The following is a 20,903-nucleotide window of genomic DNA, read 5'->3' as shown; positions in this document are numbered from 1 at the left end:
AAAGGGTGGGGGAACACCCAGGAAAATAATCCTGATGGCCCATTCTCATAAAAAGAAGTACGTGTGTTTTAAAATAGTGGTAAACATTATCAAATAAAGATAGTGGGTCAAATACTTATAAAGCAAGTATAAAGGGTAAGACAAAAGTAGTAAAATTAATTAAAATATGATAATTAGTTAAGATACATAAAATCAACATGTAAAATGTGATCATCAAAAATATAAAATGCTGGGGGGATGGGCCTGGGTCTTGGTTTAAGCGTCCGACTCTTGGTTTCGGCTCAGGTCGTGATCTCAGGGTCGTGAGATTGAGCCCCATATCGGGCTCCATGCTCATTGAGGAGTCTGCTTGAGATCCTCTCTCTCCCTCTGCCTTTCCTGCTCTCTTTCTCTAAAATAAATAAATAAATCTTAAAAATATATATATATATTTTTTATTTATATATATATATAAAACGGGGGAGTAAAAACATAAAGCTCTGGAATGTGTTCAAAATTAACTTACTATCAACTTAAAAGAGACTATTATATACGTAAGATATTATATGTGAACCTCACGGTAACCACAAAGAAAAAACATATAAAATACACAAAAGAAAAAAAAAAATCTAAACATACCACTAAAGAAAACTATCTAACCACAGGGAAGAGAGAGAAGAAGAAAGGAACAGAGAGAAACTACTAAAACAGCCAGAAAACAATTAATGAAAAGACAGTAAGTACACACCTATCAATAATTACTTTAAATATAAATGGACTGATTTCTCCCATCAAAAGACATAGGGTGGATGAGTGGATTAAAAAAAAAACAAAAACAAAAAACCCATCTATAGGCTGCCTACAAGAGACTCACTTCATATCTAAGGACACGCACAGACTGAAAGTAAGGGTGGAAAAACACGTTTCATATAAATGGAAATGAAAAAAAAGCTGGGGTAGCAATACTTACATCAGACAAAATAGACTTTAAAATAAAGACTGTAATAAAAGACAAAGAAGGACACTACATAATGATAAAGGGGTCAATCTGATAAGAGAATTATAACATTTGTAAAGATCAATGCACTGAACATACCTAAACATACAAGGCAAATATTAACAGGCCTAAAGGAAGAAATAGACAGCAACACAATAAGAGTAGGGGACTTTAACACCCCACTTACATCAATGGATAGATCACCCAGACAGAAAATCAATACGGAAACATCATCCTTAAATGACACATTGGACCAGATGAACTTAACAGATACATACAGGACATTCCATCCAAAAACAGCAAAATACACATTCTTTTCAAGTGCACATGGAACATTCTCCAGGATACGTCACACATTAGGCCACAAAACAAGCCTCAATAAATTTAAGAAAACGAAGTAATATCAAACATTTTTTCTGACCACAACAGTATGAAACTAGAAATTAATTACAAGAAGAAAATGGGAAAAGGCACAAACATGTAGAGACTAAACAACATGCTACTGAACAACCAATGGGTAAATGAAGAGGTCAAAGAGGAAATAAAAAAATACATTGAGACAAATGAAAAAAAAAAAACAGTCCAAAATCTTTGGGACACGGCAAAAACCATTCTAAGAGGGAAGTTCACAGTGATACCTCAGGAAACAAGAAAAGTCTCAAATGATCTAACTTTACAGGAAGTAGAAAAAGAAGAACAAAACTCAAAGTTAGGAGAAGGAAGGAAATAAAGATCAGAGCAGAAATAAATGAAATAGACTAAAAAGTAACAGAAAAGGTCAACGAAACCAAGAGCTGGTTCTTTGAAAAGAAACAAAATCGACAGACCTTTATCCAGACTCATCAAGACAAAAAAGAGGACTAAATTAAATCAGAAATGAAAATAGAGAAATTATAACTGACACCACAGAAATACAAAAGACAAGAATACTATACAGTCATATACCAACAAATTAGACAATTTGGAATAAATGGGCAAATTCCTAGAAATATACAATCTTCTAAGACTGAATCATGAAATAGGAAATCTGAATACACTGATTGCTAGTAATGAAATTAAATCAGTAATCAAAAAACTCCCCTAAAACAAAAGTCCAGGTCCAAATGGCTTCACTGGTGAATTCTATCAAACATTTAAAGAAGAGTTAAGGGGCGCCTGGGTGGCTCAGTCGTTAAGCAGCTGCCTTCAGCTCAGGTCATGGTCCCAGGGTCCTGGGATCGAGCCCCACATCAGGCTCCCTGCTCGGCGGGAAGCCTGCTTCTCCCTCTCCCTCTCCCTCTCCCCTGCTTGTGTTCCCTCTCTCGCTGTGTGTCTCTCTCTCTGTCAAACAAATAAATAAAATCTTTTTTTTTTTTTTTAAGATTTTACTTATTTGCGAGAGAGAGAATGAGAGACAGAGAGCATGAGAGGGAGGAGGGTCAGAGGGAGAAGCAGACTCCCTGCTGAGCAGGGAGCCTGATGTGGGACTCGATCCCGGGACTCCAGGATCATGACCTGAGCCGAAGGCAGTCGCTTAACCAACTGAGCCACCCAGGTGCCCCATAAATAAAATCTTAAAAAAAAAAAAGAAAGAAAGAAGAGTTAATACCTATCCTCTTGACATAACCCCAAAAATTAAAGAGGAAGGAACATTTCCAAACTCATTTTTGAAGCCAGCATTACTCTCATACTAAAACCAGGCAGAGACACTACAAAAAAAAAAGAGAAAAATATCACTGATGAACAAAGGTGCAAAAATCTGCAAAAAAATATTACCAAACCAAATTCAACAATACATTAGAAGGATCATACACCATGACCAAGTAGGATTCATTGCAGGGACAAAAGGATGGTTTAACATCCACAAATCACACAACGTGATACACCACATTAACATAAAATTGAAGGCTAAAAATCATATGATCATCTAAATAGATGCAGAGAAAGAATTTGACAAAATTCAATATCTATCTATGATAAAAACTCTCAACAAAGTAGGTATATAGAGGGAATGTACCTCAACACAATAAAGGCCATATAGGATGGATCACAGCTAATATCAAACTCAATGATGTAAAACTGAAAGCGTTTCCTCTAAGATCAGGAAGGATGCCCATTCTCACCAGTCTTGATCAACATAGCATTTAGAAGCCGTAGCCACAGCAATTAGGCAAGAAAAAGAAATAAAAGGCACCCAAATTGGAAAAGAAGAAGTAAAACTGTCACTGTTTGCAGGTGATATAATATATGCAGAAAACCCTAAAGACTCCACCAAAAAACTATTACAACTACTAAACAAATTCAGTCAAGTCGCAGGGTACAATATTAATACACAGAAATCTATTGTTTCTATACACTAATAAAGAACTATTCAGAAAGAGAAATAAAACAATATCATTTACAATTGCATCAAAGAGAATAAAATACTAGGAATAAATTTAATCAAGGAGGTAAAAAACGTGTACTCTGAAAACTAAAAGACATTGATGAGAAAAATTGAAGATGAAACAAAAAAATGGGAAGTTATACCCTGCTCCTACATTAGAAGAATTATTGTTAAAATGCCCATACCGCCCAAAGCAATCCATATATATGTGCTGCCGAAGTGAGCACCCAAAGCAATCTATAGATTCAATGCAATCTCCATCAAAATACCAGTGGCATTTTTCACAGAACTAGAATAAGTAATCCTAAAATGTAAATGGAACCACAAAAGACCCCAAATAGCCAAAGCAATCTTGAGAAAGAAGAACAAAGCAGGAGGTATCATGGTCCCAGATTTCAAACTATATCACAAAGCTATTATAATCAAAACAGTATGGTACCGGCATAAAACCAGGCACAGAGATCAGTGGACCAGAATAGAGTCTATAAATAAACTCATACTTACATGGCCAATTAATCTTCAACAAAGGAAGCAAGAATACACAAGGGGGAAAAGACAGTTTCTTCAATAAATTTGTTGGGAAATCTGGACAGCCACATGCAAAAGAATGAAATTAGACCACTTTCTTACACCATATACAAAAATAAAGTCAAAATGAATTAAAGACTTAAATGGGAGGCTTGAAACCATAAAACTTTTAGAAGAAAACATAGGCAGTAAGCTCTTGGACATCGGTCTTAGCAGTATTTTTTTTGGATCTGTCTCCTCAGGCAAGGGCAGCAGAAGCAAAAATAAACAAATGGAATACATCAAACGAAAAAGCTTTTGGATGGCAAAGGAAACCATCCACGAAACAAAAAGGCAACCTACTAAATAAATGGGACACAATACTGGCAAACAATATATCCAATAAAACGTTGATATCCAAAATATATAGACTCATACAACTAAAAAACAATCAATCTGATTAACAAATGGGCAGAGGACCTAAATAGACATTTTTCCAAAGAAGACAGGCAGATGGACAACAGACACATGAAAAGATGCTCATCATCACTAATCATCAGGGAAATGCAAATCACAACCACAATGGGATATCACTTCACACCTGTCAGAATGGCTGGTATCAAAATGACAAGAATTAACAAGTGTTGCTGAGGCTGTGGAGAAAAAGGAACCCTGGTAAACTGTTGGTGGGCACGTAAATCAATGTAGCCATCATACTGTGGAAAACAGTATGGAGGTTCCTCAAAGATTAAAAATGCAACTGTACTAGGACCCAGCAATTCCACTTCTGGGTACTTAATTGAAGAAAATGAAATAACTAATTCAAAAAGATACATGCATCTATATGTTCACTGCAGCATTATTTATAATAGCCAAGACATGTAAGCAACCCAAGTGTCCACGGATAGATGAATGGATAAAGAAGATGCCGTGTATAGATACAATGAAATGTTACTCAGCCTTGAAAAAGAATGAAATCTGGCCATTTGTGACAACATGGAAGGACCTAGAGGGTATTAGGCTATGAAGTCAGACAGAGAAAGACAAATGCTATGTGATTTCACTTACATGTGAAATCTAAAAAAACAAAACAGAAACAGACTCAGAGAACAATCTGGTGGTTGACAGAGGGGGGTCTGTGGGGGATTGGATGAAATAGGTAAAGGGAATTAAGAGGTATAAACTTCCACTTATAAAATAAATAAGCCTCGGGGACCTAATGTACAACATAGGGAATATAGTCAATAACATTGTAATATCTTTGTAAGGTAACAGAAGGTAACTGTATAAAAATATTGAATCACTATGTTGTGCACCTGAAACTAATATAATACTGTATGTCAATTATAATTCAATACAAAAATAGGGGTAAACAGTGACTTTCCCTGGTTGAGAGAATTATGGGTGATTTTTGTTCTCTTTCTGTTTTTTATCAGTTTCAATTATTTCCACAATGACCAGGTGTTAACTTGTGAAACATTTAAAAGATCAAAAAATTATGAAACATTTAAAAGATTACACAGCAGGGGAACCCTCTTACACTGTCAGTGGGAATGCAAATTGGTACAGCCACTTTGGAAAACAGTGTGGATGTTCCTCAAAAAATTAAAAATAGAGCTACCCTATGACCCAGCAATTGCACTACTGGGTATTTACCCCAAAGACACAGATGTAGTGAAAAGAAGGGCCATATGCATCCCAGTGTTCATAGCAGCAATGTCCGCAATAGCCAAACTGTGGAAGAGCCGAGATGCCCTTCAACAGATGAATGGATAAAGACGATGTGGTCCATATATACAATGGAATATTACTCAGCCATCAGAAAGGATGAATACCCAACTTTTACATCAACATGGATGGGACTGGAGGAGATCACGCTAAGTGAAATAAGTCAAGCAGAGAAAGTCAATTATCATATGGTTTCACTTATTTGTGGAACATAAGGAATAGCATGGAGGACATTAGGAGAAGGAAGGGAAAAATGAAGGGAGGGAAATCGGAGGGGGACACGAACCATGAGAGACTATGGACTCTCAGAAACAAACTGAGGGTTCTAGAGGGGAGGGGGGTGAGGGGATGGGTTAGCCTGGTGATGGGTATTAAGGAGGGCATGTTCTGCATGGAGCACTGGGTATTATACACAAACAATGAATCGTGGAACACTACATCAAAAACTAATGATGTAATGTATGGTGACTAACATAATAAAATAAAATAAAAATATATTTTAAAAAAAGATTACACAGCAGTATTACATCATAATCCCTTTCTGGGGTGGGGAATGGGGAAATCTCACACACACACACACACACACACACACACACACACACACGCATGCAGCCGACCTTTGAACAACTGGGTTTAAACGGTGTGGGTCCATTTGGATGCAGATTTTTAAAAAATAAATACAGTAAGAACTGTAAATGTATTTTTTCTTCCTTCTGATTTTCTTTTTTTTTTTTTAAGATTATTTTATTTATTTGAGAGAGGGAGAGAGAGCACGTGTGCAGGAGCAGGGGGGAAGAGCGGCAGGCAGAGGGAGAAGCAGGCTCCCCACTGAGGAGGGGGCCCGATGCGGGGCTCGATCCCAGGACCCTGAGACCATGACTTGAGCTGAAGGCAGACGCTTAATGACTGAGCCACCCAGGTACCCCTCTTCCTTATGATTTCTTTAATGACACTTTCTCTTCTCTAGCTTTCTTTATTGTAAGAATGCAGTATGTAATACATATAACATACAAAATATGTGTTGAGTGTTTAGTTATCAGTACTTAAGTTTTGGGGGAATCAAAACTTATCTGTGGACTTCTGACTGTGCGGGGGTCAGCGTCCCTAACCCCCACGTTGTTCAAGAATCAACTGTATCACTTTCATAACCACTATTTTAAGAGTGGGGTAGCCTACCAAATATGTAGGTTAATCTTCCCTGAACAACCCTCTTTTAAGTTCCCTAGTAGCTCCTTATTACCTAGAGGACAAGGTTCCAAGTTCCTCTGCCAAGCACCCAGGGCCCACAGCCCGGACTCGGTGCACCCCCCAGCCTCTATCCCCCTCCGCCCGTGTGAGCTGGAGCCAGGGCACAGCTGTCAGTGAGTGACCCACCACCAGGCCTTTGCTCAAGCTTGTGTCCCCAGCCCATCGTGCCTTTTCTCCTATCTGCCGCTGTGCAGAGGGGCTGGGACAAGGCGGGGCAGGGCCACCCTCCCAGGCGTCAGGAGGGAAGGGCTCCTTACCAACCACAGAGAGCAGAAGCAGGACACTGCAGATGACGATGGACACAATGATGGCCGTCTCACTGCCCCCCAGCTGCAGCGTGGCGATGGTCTGGTTGAAGTTCCCTACCTGGATCTGTGCGGAGGTGGGTAGAGGGAGCTGTAGCTTCCCTGGCCTTGTGCATTGGCTCCTCTCCTCACTGGCTGTGGGGTCCTGGGCAAGCCCCCTAACCTCTTTGAACCTCAGATGCCATGTCCATAACACAGATAACCATGCCCACCTCCTGCGGATGCCATGAGGGCTAAATGAGAGGATGCTGGGCAAGGCCGGCCTGAGAGGGGACACTCAGTACAGGGGGCGCTGTTTACTATGACAGCCTGGGAGGAGCAGTGGAGGAGCCAGAGGGCCTAGCTGCTGTCGCCAAGCACCTGGAGGGCTGTTCAAGGAGCCAGGGAGCAGGCAGAGTCTGAGGATTCAGAGGGCACAGCTGGGACCGGGGTGTGGGTGAAAGGGAGTTTTCCCGGTCAGAGCCGTCCTGGGCAGCATGAGCTGCCTGGCAGGAAGGGAGCTCCCCACCCCAGGAGGCATGCAAGCAGGTACAGCATAGAAAAGTTCCCACTTCTGGGCCCTCTCCGCCCTCCCCCAGTTTCCCTCCCCTCTGTGACTCTGCATGGTGACTGGCAGCCCAGCCTCTGCGGGGAGCATCAAGTGGAGCAGGGGCAACTTCTTATGGCCTCTGAAAAGTCCAGCCCCATCAGGCCTATCCGGGCCGATCATTGACCTGAAGCAGGTCACTAAGTTCTTGGGCCTCATCTGTCAAGTGGGGATGTAAAGCTCTGCTTTGCTCCCCTTGCCTCATCCACTGAGCACCAAAATGCTTAGCTCTGACATGCGGGGAAGGGGTAGACACTCAAGCAGATGGGGCAGGGCTGGCGGCCAGGGCCGCCTCCACCTGGGGCGCCCCGTTCACTCACCGTGATGGGCAACTGCCCCTCGGCTGTGCCCAGGGACTCGTTGACCGAGCAGTGGATGACTCTATCCGAGACAATCTGGATGTCACAAGCCACTTGGCCTATCTTGATCCTGTACTCATGGCTCTGGAGCCCCAGGCTGTCCTGCTCCTTCTGCGGGAGCAGAGTGGGGGTGCTCACTGAGGTCCATGGCAGAGCCCGGCCCCACTCACGCCCCCGCCCCGGCACCTGCTGGCACTCACATGGATGACCAGGGTGAGCGGCTCCCCGGGGTGGTGCTTGATCCACTTCTCCCTCTTGGCCGTGGAGAACTGTGGGTCAGGGAGGTAGTCCAGGCGGAACCTGCCGCCCCGCCGCGCCTCCTCGGGGTCCAGCAGCTCCTCGGCCACCGCCACCTCGTCAGCATAGGCCCGCCCGTTGATGAAGAAGTCCACTGGTGCCGATGCATTGCTCAGAGCCCCCGGGGATGGGCAGGTGATGAGGGTGGAGTTGAGAACCTTGCAGAGCTGGGAGAGGAGGGCCAGGGCCAAGGCCAAGGTTAGGGACGGGCAGACAGACATGGAGAAATGGGGAAGAGACGATTGAGGTTTCAGGAGACAGAGAGAGAGAGAGAGGCAGAGATAGGGCAGATGCAGCAGAGTGAGGCTTGGTCAATCAGGGCCACGGGCTGCTCCCCACCCGCCTTGGCCCCTTGCCCCCTCACCGTGGGCTCCCGGCCGATGTGGTGCACGGCCATGGACACATTCTGCACCATGTGGAAACGCTCGCCAGCCACCGTGATGGTCCTGCCGCCACTGCAGGAGACGGCAAGCCGCGTCAGGCCACCCGCAGCCCCGGAGAGCCAGCTCAGCCTGCGGGGCAGGGGGCGGGGTCTCACCTGACGGGGCTGCGGAGGGGACTGATGGCCGTGATGACCGGGTTCTGCATGTACTGGAAGGTGAGGTTGCCGCGCACGCAGCCCCGGCGCTCGAAGCGCACGCACACAGACACGGGGGCCGGCAGGGCGCCCTCAGGCACCGTGCAGGCGATGCTGGTGTCCGTGCGCCTGCGGAAGGGCGGTGGCATCGTCAGCACGGCCCCCACCTCCCCCTGGTTGCCCCTGCCTGCCCCATCGCCCAGGGCGCAAGCCCGTGCACTTGGCCTGGCTTCCAGGCCTCCTCGATGGGCCCCAGCCTGGGCTGCTGGCCCCTTGCACAGAAATCTGTTGTTTCCATATTCCCGCCGCCACACCGTTGCTCAGGCCGTGCTCCCCACCTTCAACCCTCCCTTCTCAGACCCTGCCCCTACTTCCCAGTTTTCTGCCCCATCCCGCATCATCCAGGAAGCCTTCCCAGAGCTCCTCTCTCAACGGCCACCCCTGCTGAGGGGTGGCTCTGAAAGCACGGACTTTCCCCCCAATCTCAGATGTTTCTATTTCCCGTGGGAGTGTCTGCTGTCCCCTGCGGGCTGAGACTGTGCTGGGCTCTTCCTGGTTTCCACAGCAATGCCCATCCTTGGGGCCTGGTACACAGCAAGTGAATAATAAAGACAGAGGCATTTCACCAAGACGTTGTGGACCCCACCCCTGCCAGCAGACCCACCTCTGGGCCAGCCGGAGGATCTCGGAATGTGCACAACCATCACCATTTTCACTGCAGCTGTCACTTATGAAGCACCTACTGTATACCAGGCACAGAGTACTACTCGTAACTGCTGTTCTTGCCAGATGAGGAAACGGAGGCTCAGAGAGGGAGAGGGGTTTGGCCAAGAGGACACAGCCAGTGAAGACCCGAGTAATGCCTGGTGCAAGGATGTCCCTCCACCCCTCTAGCCCCCAGCCGTCCAGTTGCCCTGGGCTGGGAAGGGTGGCCCAGGCCCCGGGGCTTACACGAGCTCTGTGCAGGGCTCTGTGTCGTTCACCAGGACTTGGAGCTCGGAGCCCACATGGAGGTCGCTCCCGTGGATTGTGATCCTGGTGCCCCCGGCCTTGGGGCCCTTGTCAGGCTCCAGGAATTGGACCAGGGGCAGCTGTGGGGAGGAAGACAGGTGGTCAGGCTTCAGGCTATCCCCCAGGTGTGGACCTGGTGGGGTGGGCAGGAAGGTGGGCGCGGCCTCCCTTACCACATAGGAGAAGCGCTCCCGTGACTTGCCCTCCTTAGAGGCGTTCACCGTCACCACGTCTGAGAACGCCCCTGGCGCTGGCCCTGTGGCACACACAATCCTGGGGGGGGAGGCAGCTCTGGTCAGCGGAGCAGCCCGAGGAGCTCAGGGGCTGGGTGTTCTCCCTTGAATAACGCCCCCCAGTACACCCTGAGGGTGTGTGAGCTCCCCACGCCTGCGCTCAGCTACCTGCCCCGCCCGCTCACAGCTGGGGCGGCCACGCGGCCAGGACACCCAACAGCGTCACCCACATCAAAATACCGAAACCATTCCCTATCAGTTAGAAAACTGCCACCCTGATGCCAGGCTCTTCCCCAGGACTTTCCCACAGTTCTGCAACTATATGAAAAAGGGGCTGGATAAGACCGTCTCTTTGGACCTGAACGTTCTCCAACCATGAGAACGTTGGCCCAGCGGGTAGACTGATGGCCTTTCTGCAAGCTTGCCTTACAGCCCGCCCAGAAGGAAATCCAGCTCACTCCCTGCTTCTCTAGAGCCTCTCTGGGCCGGGCCCCACAGCTGTAGGCGCGGACCCTTATACCACACAGGCAGCCCCATGCTTTGTTAACCGCAAGGTTTTTGTTTTTGTTTTATTTTTTATCAGCGCAAGGCTTCTGTGGAAGTGCAGTGGTCTAGGGGCAGATGGGAGGGCTTCCCGGAGCAGGAGACACCGAAATGGGAACTTGAAGGGTAAAGATGAGTGGCCACAGCAGAAAAGGGCAGGATGCACAGGGAAGGGGGGAATGGCTTGACAAGGTCCAGGAGACCCGGCAGTGGGCCATTTCTGGGGAGCAGCAGGCTGCCGAGGAGGGTGGGATGGCCGAGGGGAGAGGGCAGAACTGTGGCTGGCACGGTTGGGGGCGGGTCGCTAGAGGTCATTCAGAACCACCCCGGGCCCTGCCCACTACTCACTGCTCTGACACCGTGTATCTGTCAGCCAGGGGCTCACAGGCCACGCTGCCAATCCACACGCCATGGGCCACGTCGCTAAGCCGCCGGCCTAGGTTCCTGCCTCGGATGGTCAGCAAGGTCCCGCCGTCCAAGGGGCCACTCAGGGGCTCGATCTGCCAGGTGACAGAGGATGAATGAAGTTCTGAGGCTGGGACTTCAGCAGCTTCCCCCCCGCCCCACTACTGCACACACCCAGGAGGAGGTAGGACCACGTCCACTTGCTACTCAGGAGAAGGTTCTGGCTCTGAGAGGGTTGGGCCACTGCTCACTTGACGGGTCCCTGGGGCTGCCAGTGAGGGTGTGCATGAGGGTTACTGAGCCCACATGGGTGTGGGGATGTGAGTGTCCACGCACAAAATCAATGAAACTTGGGTGGGTGGGGTCTCCTGGGGACAATGAGGTCCGCTCCCAGTGGCCACATCTGACCACATGATCCTGCATCCCGGCCAGAGCTAACTGGGCCAGGGAGGGGCACGTGACCCAGGCTAAGCTAACGACAATCCCTCCCTAGGACTTTCTTCCTTAAATCTGAGGCTTGGTGGTTACTGCCAACCTCAGTTACCACCCTATCAGCAAGGTTTCCCTGACCTCACTATAAAAACTAGCCCTGAGCCCCAGCATTTCTCCCACTCCGGCCTCCCCCCTTTACTGTTTTTCTCTGTAGCACTTAGCTTCTATATGTAAATTATTTATTTCCGTACTTATTACTGCCCACCCTCCTCCCCCACGACCTCATTAGCTCCGCGTTGAGGGTGGCTATGTGTTGTGTTCACGGCTGTGTGTCCGGCGCGGAGGGGGCCTGGCCCCCGGCAGGTGCTCAGGCGGTCACCCTGCACGCACACGCTCCGTCATGTGAAGCACAGGGGCCACGGGTCTGAGGGCCCGTGCGGGCTGCTGTGTGTGTTGCACAGGTAGGCACGTGGGTACGATGGGCCTCCATGGTGGGGGTGCTTACCGCACGGATCTCGGGGGCGGGGCAGGTGCCAGGCAGGGGCTGCAGGGGCCCCCGCAGGCGGCAGCCGTCACTCCACACGCACAGGTGTCCCAGGTCCTCCCGACCCAGGCACTGAGAACAGTCGGGGCTGCCCATGGCACAGTTATAGACCTCCACTGGGAGAGAGATGGAGGCAGCATGAGTCAGCAGCCCCCCCATGACCGAGGTACCCTCGGCACCCTCCCTCTCGCGGTGGCATCCCCCCCAAGAGGTGAGTCCTGGTTCTCCAAGCCCTCCAGGGCCTGCGCTCAGCACAGCACAGTGACAGCCTCATTAAAATCATCCGTCCTCACCATGATTCAATCAGGGGGCACGCTTTACTAACCCCATTGGACAGGTAAGAGACTGAGGCTCAGAGGGGAGGAACGACCTGCCCAAGGTCCCACAGCCTATGAGTGCCAGGTCAGGATTCACACCCAGGCCTGAGTGGATCTGTTTACTCCCCACTGGGGCTCCGGGGTGCTGGGGAACCACTGAGCAATGTGGGCTCTGCGGGCACCAGGGCCTCAGACCCTCGGAGTGGCCCAAAGGGAGGGCAGGGAGGGTTCTTCAGGGCCCTGGGTATGCAGGCTGGCTCTGCGGTCTCTCTGGGGCCTTCATGGTGGGGATGTGGGGGGCCCCCATGTCCACCAGGGATGTCCGAGGCTCCCCATGGACAGGCTCTTGGGGGATTGATTCAATACATGCAGGAACACTAAGGACACCAGCTACCATTTGGGGGTGCTAACTACATCCCAGACACAGCTGTAAGATTTGTGTGCATCATCTCAGCAAATCCTCATCAAGCCTTCCAGGAAAGGGCCCGTGCCTCATGTCACCTGGGGAGGATGAGGCTCAGAGGGGGAAGGCTAAGCAAGGGCCTGCCACTGCACAGCCGTTCGCATAGAGAAGTCTGCCCCAGAGTAGCTGCTCAGTGAATAAATAAGTACCAAGCAAGTGACCAAGTACAGAATGGCAAGGCTCGGATCTGAGAACCTGTGTGTTAGGGAACAACACAATGGGACATCTGTGACTGTGTAGTGAGTACTGGCTGAGTCTCCCAAGGTAGAGCCCCACCCATTAAGGCTGAGTCCCCTGTGGCCATATGGGGTAGATGGGGGCCCCCACCTGTCATGGGGTCAGGGCTGTCCAAGAATCGGGCTGGCTGCCCCTTTAGTTGGAGGCTGAGTGGAAACACCTGGCTCTTCTGGGTCGTGTGCAGCTGCAAAAGGACAAGAAAGCATGGGAGGCATGGGTGGTGTCTAGGTCTCTGCTGGGGGAGGGGATGGATGTCCTGGAGAGAGGAGAGGGCAGGGCTGTTGAGGATCGGGGGATCAGAAGGAGGAAGGGAATAAGGTGGGAAGGAAGGAGTACAGCATCTGGACTTGGGCAGGCTGTCCCCCCCCCCCCCAACCCCCCACACTGGAGCCACACCACTCACCACCACTTGGTTGCAGTGTACGGTGGATTCATTCACCCATATGGCTTCAAAGATCTCCTCTGGCCCAAAGCTACATTCTAGGGCTGCACCCTGGGAGACATGGGGGCGCTAAGGAAAGTCGGATCAGCACTCATTACCCTCTAGCTCCATCAGCAGTACATCACGGCCTACTGCCCTGAGGAGTGGGCTGAGTCCTTCCTACTCCCAGGCCCCTACCCCCTGCAAATGTCCTTCCTGGCCTTCATGTCCAATGTTTGAGGGAGACGAAGAGTACGGGAACACCTAGAACTTTGGCCTTGTGCTCTCCGTGCCACTAAAAGCCTCACCAACATCCCCCAGTGGCCTAAGCCAATGGTTGTTTATTCAGCTCATAAAGTCCTGACTCTTTAGCATGTCTGGCATTCAAGGTTCATCCCAGTGAGACTCCACCTGTTCTTTGAACCTTACAACCCCCCACCTCTGTCCCATAGACTGACGCCCAAGCCATAGCAGGACATTCTTTGACATGGCATGGGCTGCCCTGCCCCTGGGCCTTTGCCCCATCCATTCCTCCTACCCAAACAACTTGTCTCCACTCTTACCACCCAGCAAAACTCAACACAGCCTTCAGAATCCAGTTCAAATGCCCCATGTTCCAAAGACTTCCCAGACCCTCCCCTTAAATCAGGTGGGCACCCCTCATTTGATCATTCACTCATTTAGCAGGGGGTTGGGTGCATGTTAGGGGCTCTGGAAAGTTCCTAAAGCCTGCCCCCACCCTGTATGTTAAGGGCCACCCTTATCCCCCTGCCCAGGCCTTGTTTACACTGGCCTCCCCACCCCCTGGGAAGGGTTGGGGTTGGGTCTCAGCCCCTGTGACGCCTCCAAGGGCAGTGGGTGGCAGTGAACGAGCTCAGGTTCCACCGGTTTGAATCCCAAGCTCTGCTACTTCCTGGCTGTGCAACCCTGTGCTAGTGGCTCTGCTCTCTGAGCCTTGGTCTCCTCAACTGAGCAGTAGAAACAGGCTTCCCTACTCTGTAGGGTTGCTGGGGAAACGGGAGATCATGTATCTTTAGGAGGTTGCACACTGTGGGTAACTAATATATGCTGGCTGTTAGTATGCAGGAGGTGCTCGATACATGTTTGTTGACCAAATAAACAGGCCCCGACTCCCCAGCCTCATCTTGCCCAGCACAGGCCTCTGGGGAACAGTATCAATAAATATTCGCTGACTGAACAAATTCAGGTTCCATGTGTGTTAGGCCAGCCTCGTGGCAGGACTTCCTGTTTATGTCCCTGTTGTTAGCAGATGTGACACCCTGGGGAGAACACAGGTCAGCACCCCCCTCCCCCACTGGCCTGTCCTGTCTCCCCCTTCCCTCTGAAGCTAACACAGGAAGGTGGCTGTTGAGCTCATTTGCCCATGCTGAGCCAGGAGGGGGGTCTGTCTTCTTGAGTCTCCGAGGCTCAGGCCTCAGCCACTCGGGACAGCAGGCCCAAGCTATCTTGGGGCTCCCCAGGGGGTTAGGCCCAGCAAACAGGGCTGCTGCAGAGCCCAGGCAGGGGGCTATGCCCGTGCCCCACCCCCCGCCCCCCGCCCTTCGTGTTCTAGAAGCAGGCCCAGGGCCAGGAGGGCCGGGATCGCTCAGGCACACTGAGGGCAGACACATGTCCCCCGGGAAGCTCTGCACCTCCCCCACCCTTCGTGTTCTAGAAGCAGGCCCAGCGCCAGGAGGGCCGGGATCGCTCAGGCACACTGAGGGCAGACACATGTCCCCCGGGAAGCAGCAGCCAGCACCCAAACCCAGGGCCTGGGCCTCCCCCTGCCAGGCTCCCGCAGCCCCAGGGAGCAGCACCTCCGTCCATGCCAGCCCAGGCACCTTCATGCTCCGGAGGCTCTGTCCCAACGGCGGCAGGGTGCAGTCAGAGGGCACGGGCCCCCGCCGCTCACAGAGCCCCAGCCCCAGCCACGAGGCTGCCCGACACACCCCAGGTGCCTGGCACGTGGCCCCCCATGTGTGACAGCTAGCACAGGCCTCCGCTCCCCCTTGGAAGCAACAGATGGTGACTCCCCAGGAGCTGGGGAGGGGGGAGGGGGACGGCTGGCACACTTCCAGAACTTGTCAACACTTCCCACCCAAGACACTCTTCCAGGAGGGACCCAGAAAGGAGCTGCTGCTCCTCCTCCCCATGCGGGGGTGGGGAGGTGAAGGCAGATTGCAGGGAAGAGCACTGCCTTAGGAGTCCAGGGCTAGGGTGCAAGTCCAGGCCTACGTCATGTACACCTACTTCTCCTCTCTGGGTCTCCTTTTCCCCATCGGGACAATGGGGAATGGGGCAGCACAGGGCCCTTCTTCAGGTAAGACAGGTCAGCCATGAACTGAAGAAGTGTGTCCAGAATCACAGTTCAGCCTAGGGGCGGGGCGGGCAGGACACGGACCAGGTCCGTGGCCTGCAGCCCAGCTCTGTCAAGAGAGCTTCGGAGGGGAGGGGAGTCTGGGGGTCCCGGCCAAAGCATTTCCATACACAGTGGGTCCTGACCAGAGTTTCCCTCAGGAGCTGTTAGCAACCTGCTGTCCCTTGGGCTGGGCCCTCACCACCCACTTCTCTTTCCTCCAACCCCCTGCAACCACACTGGGGCTTTCTCAAACAGAACCTGGAAACTCAGAGACACAAAACCAAAGTGTGGGTGGAGGGCCCAGAGCGTGGGTCCCCATCCGGGACGGCATTCTCCCCAGCCTTCTGCCCCGCCTGGGCCCGGCCCCCACCTACCTGGAAGGCAGCGTTGGCCAGATGCACTGGGATGCTCTGTGAGCTGCCTGTGGGCATGGGTGCCAGGGGTGAGGGCAAAATCTGAGGGCAGTCCTGAGGGCTCTGCAGTCAAAACACAAGGAGGTGAGGGTGATGCGGGAGAATTTCAGAAGGGACAGGACTCACGGCCACCCCAGCCTACCTCCCCTCCCACACACCATCTCATTTGACCCTCAAGACAAGCCTCTGGGCAGGAGGCTTTATTGGCCCCATTTTACAGATGAGGAAACTGAGGCACAGAGCAATGAAATAAGCAGCCCAGTGATGGAACCAGTGCCCCCGTGGCTGCTCCGGCGCTGGCCCCCTTCCCCATCTCTAGGCCTCATCTTTCCCAACTATAAAATGTGGGGCTGCACCCACTCTCTGAGACTCGGCTTCCAGACGGACACACGTTAAATGATGCAGAAAAAAGAAACTCCAGACTTCTGGATGGCCCGTGGGAAACGGGCTCTGAGGACCTTGGTGCCACCGGGCTCCACACCCTTCCCCACTTCCGCAGGCGAGAGTCCCGGCCTCCGGGCAGAGGCGCCAGTCCCCCAGAGAGTCCCGGGGCTGGCCTGGGCATCAGCATTCCCACGTTGGAGGTACAGCCACTGAGGCCTGATGGAGCGGGGGGTTACTTCAAAAAAGGAAGGAAGTGAGGGAGGGCAGGTGGTGATATACCTGAGGTCAGAGGGCAGAGCTGGTCTTTGAACTCCTATTGTCTGCCTCCCAGGCCAGAAACAGGCCTGAACCTGAGGCCTAGGGCGAGGGGCAGAGACCAGGGGGCAGGGCTATGCCCACCCTGCCGCCTTAGTGACCTCTCTGAGCTTTACGTTGGAGCCCCCACCCTGCACTAGGTTCTTCTGACCTGAGGGCCCCGGTGGGCCATGTCCTGCCTCCTCACACTCCGAGCCCGACCTCCGAGAGCCTGAGAGAGAGGGAGACCGGGGACCCTGCAGCAGTCACACCATACCAAGGCCTGACCACCCTCCAGCCCAGAGGGCTTCCTGCTCTGCCCTCTTCCTGCCCAAGTCTGGCTGGGGACAGATTTGGAAACACAACGATCCCTGTGTGTCCACCTTGAGGTCACGCAACCAGGGCAATGGCCTCTGGGGATAGAATTTGGAGGCCTCCCTGGAGTCTTTTCTCCTTACTGTTAATCGGACAGGGAGCTCCTCAAGGGGTACCTCAGGGACCCAGCACAACACTGGACCTTGAGGGGATGCCAATGAATGATCACCAGGCCCATACCAGTGGTAGTCACTAGCTCGCACAGCCCTCACTGTGCTCCTGGACAGTTCTGAGCACTCTGCACCGTGTTAATTCACCACATCCCAACTCCCCAACAGCCCTGTGAGGTACGTACAATCATCACACCCATTTTACAGACTAGGAAATCGGGGCACAGAGAAGCAGAGCAGTTTGCCCAAGATGGAATGGGCAGCACCAGAGGCCTCCGAGTTGTCCCGACTGTGTGCTGACCACCAGGCCAGAAACCTCGCCCAGGCCGGCCCGTGTACCCGGGAGCAGCGCCTGGTGCGGGCCGCAGAGGCCTTGGCTCAAACAACAGCACAGCCAGGCCCGGGCGAGGCCTCCTGAGCTGACCGTTCTGCGGGGCTGGGCGGGAGGAGCTCGTGTCCAGCTCAGTGTGAGCACACACAAATCTCTGTCCCTCCGAGCTGCTGTTTGCCGCAGTCTCGTGTGTAAACCCCATGGAATTTCAGAGAATGGAATCCACATGTTTGCAATCAGTCTTCATGGCTCCTGCCAGTTCTGCCTTGCGACTGGCCGGGGCGGGGGGGCTCTGAGCTCTGTCCTCCCAGCTCCACCCCACCAGTGGGTCGGCGGCAGACAGGAGGGGCTGGGGGGGTGAGGTCGGAGCAGGGGGAGCTTCTACAGGAGGCCCCCCAGAGGGAATGACATGGGACCACCCCTGAGGGCCTCCCATTCTCCTTGATCCCTATCTATGATCCCATGGCCACTTGGAGGCTTGTACCCATTCTACGGAGTGGGACCAAGGCTAAGGGTCCTGGCACCCCTTTGCCCTCCTTCGGTACCTCCCCCCCCCAGAGGTGGCTAACCCTCCATGGGGCCAGCTGGAACGTCTGCTGTTAGCTTCCAGCCCCCACCATCTGCCTTCAAGTCTGGCTTGGCCTTTGGGGAACTTCCCCCACAGGCTTGTGGTTTGGGAAGACTGACTCTACTCCCTAGCCCCAGGGATAGGCGGGTGTCCCAGGCCTGCCCTGGCCTCAGCAATTGGTTCAGGGAGCATAAGTGACCCTAGTTCAGCCAGTGAAAGTCAGCTACGGGACTTCTGTAGAACCAATAAGAGAGAGAGCTCTTTTTGTTTTCTGGGGCTGCCAGGAAATCAGGAGCCTGCCTGGAGCTGCTGAGGCTGACTTGGCTACCAAGAGGAGAGGGCCACATGAGCATGAAGCCCACCCAGAGGGGTGGGGAGTCCCGAAAACATGGCGGGAACCCCTGGATCCAGCTGTACCTAAAAGTGATGCACCCCCCAGACTTCACACTCACAAGTCAATTAATTCTGTTGGGGCAAGTCCAGTTTGAACGAGGGTTTCCCCACATGCAACCAAAGGACAGGGGCCTCCCTGTCCCATCCCAAGGCAAGCCATGGACACCTCAGAAAGAGGCTGAGTGGTTTCTGCCCTTTGCTGGAGTGCCACATGGGGCACAGCCTGCAGGTTCAGGAAACCACGGCCAATTTGGTCGTGGTCCTGGTCCTCCAGCAGAGCTGAGAAGGTGGGACACCAGGAATGAGGACAGATGCTGGGTCAACAGTGCCGGGAGCCACCATCAACCCCGATGGGAGCCCAGCGTGTGCTGGTTCACAGAGGGCCTCACCTGTCCCCACACTGGGACTCACAGACTCTCTTGCAGTCTCTCCCATGTTCAAGGGTCAAGAACTGATGTCCCAATACATGGCTGGCCCAGGGACCCTGAATCCACCACACCGGGTCCCTTCCTACCTTTCTGTACCGTAACAGCCCCCTAAGCTGCCCCCTGTTCCTACCAAACCACTCTCCCCACTGGCTCCTAATGCAGTTCAGCTTCACAGATGCATCCACGCCTTCGAGGGGGCCTGCCCTCCCATCTCTTCTCCCCTCCTCCACTTTCTCCTTCTGGGGCCCACTAGGGAATGGGAAAGTAACAGGAGACTTGGTCCCCAGCACCTCCCCTGGGACACCTCCCCGGCCTAGCCCAAGCCCTACTCTCTCCTCCCAGTGCTCAAGGGGCACAGACAGATGTGCAAACCTCCCCCGCCCACCACCTGACCAGGAGCATGGCGCCCGCATGGCTAACTGAGATGTAATTAAGTGCCAACTTAACTATCAGTCAGAGCCTTCTGCAGGCCTGGGGAGGGGGCTGCCTCTTCTCTTGCTAGATTACAATAATCCTCTAAGACAGGCCCTCTCTGTGCTCCCCACCCCAGCTCCTGGCCCCTAGAGCTGCAGACCTGGGGGGGACGGTTTATGGGATGCTGCCACAGAAACACCTGCAGACTGGTGAGCTCCTACACATCTGTCAGGGCCCTGCACAAAGGTCCCCTTCCCAGAGAAGGGCTCCCTGGCCCACCCAGCAAAGCAGCCACCAGCTCCGGAGGAGCACAGTGGCCTTTTAGTGAGTACCTCCTACGGGCCACTGTGGGGCTACCGTTTCATAGTTGCAGCTCCAGATTCCCTGCACAGCGAAGGAAGGCCATTTTAAAGTAGTAAGATGGGTAATTTGATAGTAAGTAAAATAGGCAATGCGGAAACAGGCACAGAGAGGTTCGGGAGCTTGCCCAGGATCACACAGCCACAACTCACACCTCGGGCTCTTGACTCATGATGGAGAGGGCAGAACTATGCCTAACTGGGTTCTTTCCCAGTGCCTTGTGCAGACTCAGGCATACAAAGGATGCCCAATCAATGCTGAATGAACCGTGTTGAGGCTGGGTCCTTCTCACCCCATCATCCCTGTAGATTAGAGCACGGGACTCAGGCTGCCAACACAAATGCTTCACGTTCACATTCCTTGACTCCCTACTATGTACCAAGCCCTGGGCTTGGGGCTGGAAGATGTGGACCCCACATGAGAACAGGAGTCCTGGTTGGCCCGGACTGGAAACCTGGGGTCCAATGCAGAGGCCTGGGGGCCTCCCCTACGGTTTGGCCACACAGACTCCCCTGGGCCTCTCCCCCAGGGCCAGAAGCCCCATGTTACTGTGTCGGTCCTTTGAGTTAAGCTCCTGGATGACTCTTTTTCAAAGCAGTTCTGAGGCTCAGGCAGGAGGTGCAGAGACCAGAGGATTCCAGGTGTGGGCCATGGGGCCCCCCCTCTTAGCACCTGCACACTTACCTCTACACCCGCTTGGAGGATTCCTGATGAGATTCTCTGAGCCCAGAGCCAAGAGGCGGGGGCTTCAGATGCTCTGGGGACTGGGGCTGCTTTCCCGGAACACATGCCCAGGGTGACCTCCTCCTATTAGGAACCAGTGCCCCCAGAACGATATTGGCTACCTCGGTTGTACCATCTGGAAAATGGGCAGGAACATCCCCTTCCTGGAGGGAGGAGCCTCAGGCAGCGACTCAGTG

General features: G+C 52.5%; 1 protein-coding gene across 1 annotated transcript in view; it reads right to left on the bottom strand.

Annotated features, from left to right (window-relative positions):
- PLXND1 (plexin D1) overlaps positions 1 to 20,903 on the bottom strand; it is a 56,978-nt gene that overhangs the window by 10,665 nt on the left and 25,410 nt on the right. Inside the window, exons 9-20 of the mRNA XM_021695236.2 lie at positions 16,288 to 16,389; positions 13,537 to 13,626; positions 13,224 to 13,317; positions 12,078 to 12,232; positions 11,084 to 11,235; positions 10,133 to 10,232; positions 9,900 to 10,039; positions 8,910 to 9,077; positions 8,736 to 8,826; positions 8,275 to 8,538; positions 8,036 to 8,185; positions 7,082 to 7,196 (exon numbers count right to left, since the gene is read on the bottom strand). Of these exons, the coding sequence (XP_021550911.1) occupies positions 7,082 to 7,196; positions 8,036 to 8,185; positions 8,275 to 8,538; positions 8,736 to 8,826; positions 8,910 to 9,077; positions 9,900 to 10,039; positions 10,133 to 10,232; positions 11,084 to 11,235; positions 12,078 to 12,232; positions 13,224 to 13,317; positions 13,537 to 13,626; positions 16,288 to 16,389 (1,621 nt within the window). The remainder of the gene's footprint in view (positions 1 to 7,081; positions 7,197 to 8,035; positions 8,186 to 8,274; positions 8,539 to 8,735; positions 8,827 to 8,909; positions 9,078 to 9,899; positions 10,040 to 10,132; positions 10,233 to 11,083; positions 11,236 to 12,077; positions 12,233 to 13,223; positions 13,318 to 13,536; positions 13,627 to 16,287; positions 16,390 to 20,903) is intronic.

Source organism: Neomonachus schauinslandi, chromosome 1 (genome assembly GCF_002201575.2).
Source record: "Neomonachus schauinslandi chromosome 1, ASM220157v2, whole genome shotgun sequence".
NCBI classification, from domain to species: domain Eukaryota; kingdom Metazoa; phylum Chordata; class Mammalia; order Carnivora; family Phocidae; genus Neomonachus; species Neomonachus schauinslandi.
Note: the sequence above shows the minus strand (reverse complement) of the source record. Positions and strands in the feature narration are given on the sequence as shown.